Raw genomic sequence first — 8,054 nt, 5'->3', positions numbered from 1 at the left:
GTGAAAACATTTGAACCTAACTATATATATATATATATATATATATATATATATATATATATATATATATATATATATATATATTTATGTTAAAAACTAATCAGTAGTAGAAGGGATGATTAATAATCGATGTAAGTTATAAAAATGTAATATATATATATATATATATATATATATATATATATATATATATATATATATATATATATTTATGTTAAAAACTAATCAGTGGTAGAAGGGATGATTAATAATCGATGTAAGTTATAAAAATGTAATATACTAGGATGAAACATTATTTATTTTATTTTATTTTATTACTTTACTTTTTAGGGATAAAAAATATAAGTGGGTTAGAGGATGATCTAAGGGACAAATAGTTATTGTGAGTATAATATGAAAACTTTGGATCAACCCACACGGTCATTTCTATAATTTACTCACATATTTTTTTTGTCAATTAGCTCCGCTCATAAAAAATAATTACTTGCTTTGGACCACACAATTTCCGTCACTAATTAAATAATTTCTTTGGTAATCTATGATTTTACACTTCACAGCCTATATTTCACATAATGCTCCCTTCATTTTGTTATTTTGTTGTATATACTGAAGTACTTTAGTTAGGTATTATTGTAGGTGACTTATCTAGTAATTGGTTACAATCATGGTGCTGACTATATCTCCAGAATCCCATACATATGCAACCCCCCAACAATTTATACTTGAATAATGCATAAAAAGTAATGATCTGAGTATTTACTTTGAATGTACGTCTCTTTAAACGTTCTCTTGATTATTTGCCTTTGAGAGGAGAACTTACAAACATGCAACATGATTTATGAATGAATGGAAGCATCCTATTCTACATTTTGATATTCAATATTCTTCTAAAAGCTTTATAGAACCATACATGTAACATATAGGACCCACTGACGAAGAGATAGCAATTGGTAAATTGATTAATAATAGGAATCATCAAGATTTCATCCATCTTTCAATACTCGTTAGCAGTATATATTTGTTCCAAATTCAGCAAAACTTCTTCACTTGATGGCCTATCCTTAGGTTTGTTTGCAAAACATTTTGATGCTAGTGTAAGCAATGCAAAAGCACCTTCTTGAGGGTAATTATGATCAAGAGATGGATCAATAATTAACTTTAGCTTTCTTCTTTTTTCTAGGATTAGACTCACCCATTTTGCCAAATCGTGTGTCTCATAACGAACCATGATGGCGTTAGCCTTTAATCCTGTTAATGTTTCTAAAAACACTGCTCCAAAACTGTAGATGTCACATTTCACACTAAGATGTCCTGCAAGATTTTCAATCATCATCATTGAAGTGTATTTACACAAACTGGTTAAAAGATCTACCCAATTATAGCAGATGAGAAATTGCTAAATGCAACCAACTTCCAATTATTTGTTTATTATAGAACCCTGCTTTCAATTCTTTTTATTGCATATTTGTATTTTCAGTTTATTGTTCTTATTAAGACATTGTACTATGGAAAATCTACCGAACTACAGCATTGTGCCTCCAATTTTTTTTTCTTATCACGACATTGTATTTTGAATAATCTACCCAGTTATAGGAGTGAAAATTGCTTTGTATTTTTGGATGACATTGCTATAATTGAGTTGTACCAAAGTTACTTAGAAGCATGTGGAAGGCATGCTATATAAGGCCATATACATTAGCAATTATGATGAAAAATCTAATATTGCTACCTAAACAGCTTTTAATATGGTTTACACTTGAACCTACTTACGGTTCATTTAAAAAATGTGGAAATATTAGGATTCACTAATACAAAGAAACAAAAGTCCTACTTAAGAAACATCTTCAAGAAACTGGAAACGGAAAGAACAAATAAACAGCAGCCTTTTATCACAATAAATTTGATTACTGTATATGTGATCATAAAAATAGATAATAATTAATCGATCCTTTATTTAACGACTTCAGTATATGGCAACTTACCAGTTGCTACATACTCTGGGGCTAGAATAGCATTGTTGCCCACAACACGTGTACTAACATGTGTTTTCCCGCTTTCAGAGCCAGATCTTGCCAACCCAAAACCTCCTAGTTTTGCATTAAAATCCTGGAATAAGGTAGATATTCCTTTTCTTTATTTCTATTACAACATTGCAATTTCAGTTTTTTTTTTCTTTTTTGTTAATCTACTGATTAGAGCATTGTAATTTTACTTTTTTCCGTTACCTATAGTTTAAAAAATCTACTTTACTATAACATTGAAAATTTCTTTGTATCTGGATGACATTTGTATAATTGGGTAGATTTTTCAATAGACAATGTTGTAATAAGAAAAAAAAATCAAGGTAGAATTCCGTATATACCCTTATTAAACATCAAAATATCATACTTACCCTTCATAAACATCAAAATATCATATATGCCCTTTTTAAACATCAAAATATCAATGGTAATATCTAAAATATCCTCCATCTATAACATGACAATATTCAACAAAAATAAAAGTTAAGCAATCAATGCATATATTCCATGGAGAGGGCTGAAGATGAAGCAGTTTGTTTGTCAAGAGAGTGACATTCCAACAATTTAGAAGTATACGTTCCATTATTATAGACGTAGGGATAATATGGTTAATTTTTATTATTATTATAATAATAATTCTAAGATATAAAAACTGGTAATAAAATATTACAAACATTGTAAAATAGATTTGGGCAAATATGATATGTTGAAGGTTTATAAAGGGTAAATGTGATATTAAGAAATTAAGTTGAGAAAATATGTTATTTGAATGTTTAAGATGGGCATATCATATATGAAATTCTGCCAAATATTAAAGTAGGGCGCTATAATAAACAACTCAAGGGATGTATGTTGTTATTTGTTGCATATATATAACCCTATTTTCAATGGCATATAGATGATAAGTATAGAAAGCTTTTGAACAAAATTGTAAATTATTAATAGCTAAAAACATACTTGATCCAACAATATACTAGAGCTTTCAACATTGCGGTGTATGATTTCATCTTTTGACGAATGAACATAAGTGAGTCCACGGGCTACTCCTATCAGTATGATAAGACGTGTTTTCCATGATAGAGGTTGAGCCCTAACATGTGCACCTGAAAAATTATTCATGTCATATCAGATACTTAATTAATTGAAATAATTCAACTTTAGAGTAAAAATAAAAAAATTCAGTTTTAGAGATATTCACGTATAGTTTACTTCTGTACAAAAAGCGATCCAAACTTCGGTTTTGCATGTACTCATAAACAAGTAAGTATTCTTGTTCATGATTGCAGTACCCCAAGAGACTAATAATATTGGAATGAGCCAAGCATCCTAAGAAGCGTACCTCTGACTGAAATCAAAACATGATTTAGTTATGTTCAACAAAGAGATTTTACAAACCGAAATTTCTAGTAATGTTCTATGAGAAAACAGACTCGTTTACATTCACAAAATAGTACACAGATAATGAAAATAAGGGCTAAATGCAAGAAGTATCTACAAACTTCCATTTATCTGTGCATTATACCATTCTACTTTGATTTTCTTTCCATTATATACTTTGAAATCTACCCAATTATAGCAATGAAAAATTCTTTCTATTTGGATGAAATTGCTATAATTGGTAGAGTTTTCAAAGTACAATATTTTGATAGGGAGAAATGAAAGTAAGATGTTAGAATACATAGATAAAGTGAAAGCATGCTGCTATTTTTAGTATCTATCCAAAGAACATAATCATTTTATTTAGAATAATTCAAGTGGTATTATTTCCTTTTCTTATATGATCTAGAGTTGGTCTTTAGGAGCAAAAGGAAATCATATGGAATGAAACAGGAGAAAAGTAAAAACAAATAAATAAATAAAAATAAAAATAAAAAAGTAGTATTCTGGAGTATTATTGGAGAGAAGGAAAAGGAACTGAGCTTCAAAATTTCCACCCAAATGTGGAATGAATTGAAGAAGAGAAAGGAAAGTGAATTTTTTTATAACCTTTTTTAACTACCAAACTAAGCCTCATCTAAACTACAATCTATTAAATATGAAGCGTATGACTGAAAAATTGTTAGGCTTCAAAAACGTGCAAAAAGAGAGTTTACCCTTTCTTTTCATTTCTTTTCTCTCCATACTCCAGAACAGTGTGTTACTATTAGAAATAAATCAAGGAGATAATTTACCCTGAAACACCATGAAAACTGTCTACAGAAGTAGTTTATTTACTTTTATAATCAGATAAAAAAAAATTCCAAAACTGTACCTCTAGAATCATTAAAATACTTTATCCTTAAACCAAATTAACTAGAAAATAATGATACAAGCTCTTGTTGTTTGAACATTATCATAGAAATTGCAAGAGATTTGATACACCACAAACTTTGATCATATCATACATACATTCCAAATTTCCAATCCATGATGATGACACTGACCAGTGAGAATTCCCATACTCCAAACACTGGTCAGTGGCTATATATCATGTTAGACACCAGCTGGTGCGTAGAATTAATGTGAAAGGAGAAATAGACTTAGACCATGAAAATCTAAATTTGTTGTCTTGATTATAGATATAAGTTTATGTGCAATTATGATACTTACTAGCCATTCAGAATGTCCATGAGTGCTTGATGCACTGCGCCTTTTAACAGCAACAGGAATCCCAACACCATTTCTTGAAGGAACAAATGTTTTCTTGTCAATCCAACCTAACAACACCTTTCCAAAAACTCCCTGGCCCAAGACCAAATCATCACTAAAGTTGCTTGTAGCTTTTTTTAAATCAGCAAACTTGAATACTTTCAAACTTGAATTAGGAACTTCCGAAAACATATCACCATTGTTATTACTTGATAGCTTTGGATCACTATGCGCTGAAATAGATTCATAAAAACATGTTTGAATTTTATATATAACTTATATGAACAGACTGGATACAATTTCATGAGGAGCTTTAAATACCAGAGTTCTCCCCACCACCGGATGGAAACGGAAGCATATCAACCATTCTACTGAATATTGTTTTGCCTGCAGCCTGTAAAGAAGTATTGGTTTTCTCTTGTAAGGTGAGAGCACAATCAAGACTGAACACAACCTCAGTCATCATAGGTCGCTGCTTTGGATTACTGAGCAAACATCTCTCTGTAATTCCAATAAACTCTTTCAAACATTTTGTGGATATTTGATCCCTTATATCAGAATCAACTATATGCTTCAGTTTTCCCTCCTTGATATACTCTTGAGCCCATCCCACTAAACCCCATTGCTCCTCATCAAGACTTTTATCCACTGCACGCTTCCTACACAGAACCTCCAACAATACCACCCCAAAAGAATACACATCAGACTTCCTGGTAAGCCTTCCGGTTGTAAAATAGTTGGGATCAAGATACCCAAAAGTTCCTTTAACAAGAGTGTTCACGTAAGTAGATGGCTGATTAGTTGGACCGATTCTAGACAACCCGAAATCCGAAATTTTAGCTGCCCATGTCTCATGTAACAATATATTTGAGCTCTTGACATCGCGATGTATAACACCCAACCCAATACCTGTACCAGTGTGGAGGTAGTCCAACCCACGAGCTGCACCTATGCAGATCTTGAGTCGCTGAACCCATGAAAGAGGAGTAGAAAGTTTGTGGAGATGATCTTCGAGTGTTCCATGAGGCATATATTCGTACACAAGGATCATCTGTTTCCCATGATTACAGTAACCAATCAAAGATACAAGGTGATAGTGACGCAATTTGGATAGCATATCGACTTCTGCCCAGAATTCTGCTGCGCCTTGATTGGACATGGAATCCAACCGTTTAATGGCAGCAACGACAACACTTGATCCATTGATAATTTTACCTCTGTAAACTTTCCCAAAACCCCCACGCCCAATTACTAATGATTCGTCAAAGTTTTCTGTTGCTAATAGAATTTCAGGAAATTCGAAGTTACGGCATGGCTGTGACCATTCAACGGAGGTGGAGATGGAGGTGGAGGCGGAAGCAGGGGCGGAGGTAGAAGGTTCAGGTTCCCTGCCACCGTCGGTAGCAAATGACATGATTATTGTCAATAAATGATGAAAGAGCGGACTTACAAGCTACAAAATGATAAGAGTCTTCGTGGAGATGAGAGGACACTTCCTCCTATGTTCCAGCCTTTCGCAATCGTATATACCAAACAAATTCATAAATGTCATAAGAACGGTATATGACTTGTAAACTACATTTTAGTCATTTTTCAATGAATTTAGACAAATTTTCATGAATAGTCCCTCAGGTTATGAAAAAGTGACAACTTAATAATAATGTTAGACAGCATTACACCACTGGTCCTTATGGTTTTTAAATCTTATATATTTGCTCCTTCAATCGTTATATCTAGCTTTTAACATGTTATTTTTTTTAATGACTAATTTACCTTTGGATCAAAAATAAAGAATGTAATATACCATAAGGATCATTTTTGTACCTTACTCATATATATATATATATATATATATATATATATATATATATATATATATATATATATATATATATATATATATTATGAGTAAGGTACAAAAATGATCCTTATGGTATATTACATTCTTTATTTTTGATCCAAAGGTAAATTAGTCATTAAAAAAAATATATATATATATATATATATATATATATATATATATATATATATATATATATATATATATATATATATATATATATATATATATATATATATATATATATATATATATATATATAGAGAGAGAGAGAGGTTCAAATGAAAATAAAAAAAGATTAAGAACCTTAAGAACCATTTTTTAAAAGTTACATTAAGAGCATTTTACCTCTCATTTCTATGGTAATATTTTTTAACACATACCATTTTATTTTTTCAGCCAAATATACAAAATTTAGTTGAAAAAATAAAATTATGCGTTGAAAAATTCAACTGTTTTTCTAAATTGTAGTTTTTTATATTAAAAAAATATGGTTTGTAAGACATATTTACAGTTTAATAAACATATTAATTCACTAATACCCAATTTAAAATTTTCATACATACATTCATTCATATTTTAATACAAATTTTTTTTAAAATATACAACTTAATAAAGTCCATTTTTTGTTTAATACATAAAATCACAACCTAAACAATCCATTATACACTAATTTAAATATTCAAAGAAATTAAACACAAACTCTAGCATCACCACCACTAACTACCACACGCCACCACCAACCATATGTACCACCGTTGAAATCATCTTTCCTTCAAAATATGATTTGTATATAAAATCATGGATTTACAGCTTAAATATTATATTCACAGTTTAATAAACTAATTAATTCACTAATTCATAGTTTACTGAAAAATAGTTATAAAACTAACACATTTTCTTATATATTTATACAACACAAAAAATAAATATATTCACAACAAACTTAATACAATCATACATAAATCATTCATATTTTAACACAAAGTTCATTATAACTTACAGCTTAGTATAGTCAATTCACAATTTAATACAATCAATTCATAGTTTATTACACAAAATTCTAAGATTAATAGAGTAAATTCATTGTTTAGTACACAAAAATTGTACATTCATAATGATTCACAACTTAATACTTATATTTATACAATTAGATATGGATGTCAACGTTTCTTTCAAAGTTTATTACACAATATTCATAGTTTAAATTATTTAAAATTTGAGAAAAATCATGTATGTGTAGAATGTTTCTTTCATCTCATATTTCAAAAGCAAACACAAAATTAATAAAAAAAATCACAGCTTAATACGGTGAATCCACAACTTAATACAGTCAATTTACAGTTTAATATACAAAAATCACAGCTTAATAAATAAAATTCACAACTTAATACATTAAATTCACAGTTTAATATCATATTTCAGACACTCATTCACGGTTTAATATAGCAGATCAGACACTCATTCACAGTTTAATATTGAGTCAATTCATATTTTAATACATTGAAATCACAACTTAATACAGTCAATTCACATTTTAATACACATAATTTACATAATAAATT

At 29.6% G+C, this 8,054-nt stretch overlaps 1 protein-coding gene across 3 annotated transcripts; it reads right to left on the bottom strand.

Annotated features, from left to right (window-relative positions):
• Positions 1-734: 734 nt before the first annotated feature.
• On the bottom strand, positions 735-6,193 carry LOC145061655 (putative serine/threonine-protein kinase PBL22). 3 transcript variants are annotated; one of them, XM_079009190.1, is made up of 6 exons: positions 4,971-6,193; positions 4,611-4,882; positions 3,231-3,366; positions 2,979-3,124; positions 1,983-2,106; positions 735-1,311 (listed from the first exon to the last, which is right to left on the bottom strand). In XM_079009190.1, the coding sequence occupies exons 1-6, from the start codon at positions 6,061-6,063 to the stop codon at positions 995-997; spliced, it is 2,088 nt and encodes a 695-aa protein (XP_078865316.1). In that variant the 5' UTR covers positions 6,064-6,193; the 3' UTR covers positions 735-994. The 3 variants fall into 3 exon arrangements, with proteins under 3 accessions (XP_078865316.1, XP_078865319.1, XP_078865318.1); XM_079009192.1 differs by having other exon boundaries at positions 1,175-1,311; positions 1,983-2,087; XM_079009193.1 differs by lacking the exon at positions 1,983-2,106 and having other exon boundaries at positions 1,158-1,311.
• Positions 6,194-8,054: the final 1,861 nt, after the last annotated feature.

Source organism: Lactuca serriola, chromosome 7 (assembly GCF_051521515.1).
Source record: "Lactuca serriola cultivar US96UC23 chromosome 7, Lser_US96UC23_V15, whole genome shotgun sequence".
NCBI classification, from domain to species: Eukaryota; Viridiplantae; Streptophyta; class Magnoliopsida; order Asterales; family Asteraceae; genus Lactuca; species Lactuca serriola.
This window is presented reverse-complemented; position numbering and strand designations above follow the sequence as displayed.

Bases quoted from the DNA above. Each gene is read 5' to 3' on its own strand.
- LOC145061655 (XM_079009190.1), bottom strand. From the start codon at position 6,063: ATGTCATTTGCTACCGACGGTGGCAGGGAACCTGAACCTTCTACCTCC. The intron at 3,367-4,610 runs GTAAGTATCATA...TTTTGATTTCAG, and splicing joins ATGGACATTCTGAATGGCTA to TCAGAGGTACGCTTCTTAGG. The intron at 1,312-1,982 runs GTAAGTTGCCAT...AAAATCTTGCAG, and splicing joins CCCAGAGTATGTAGCAACTG to GACATCTTAGTGTGAAATGT.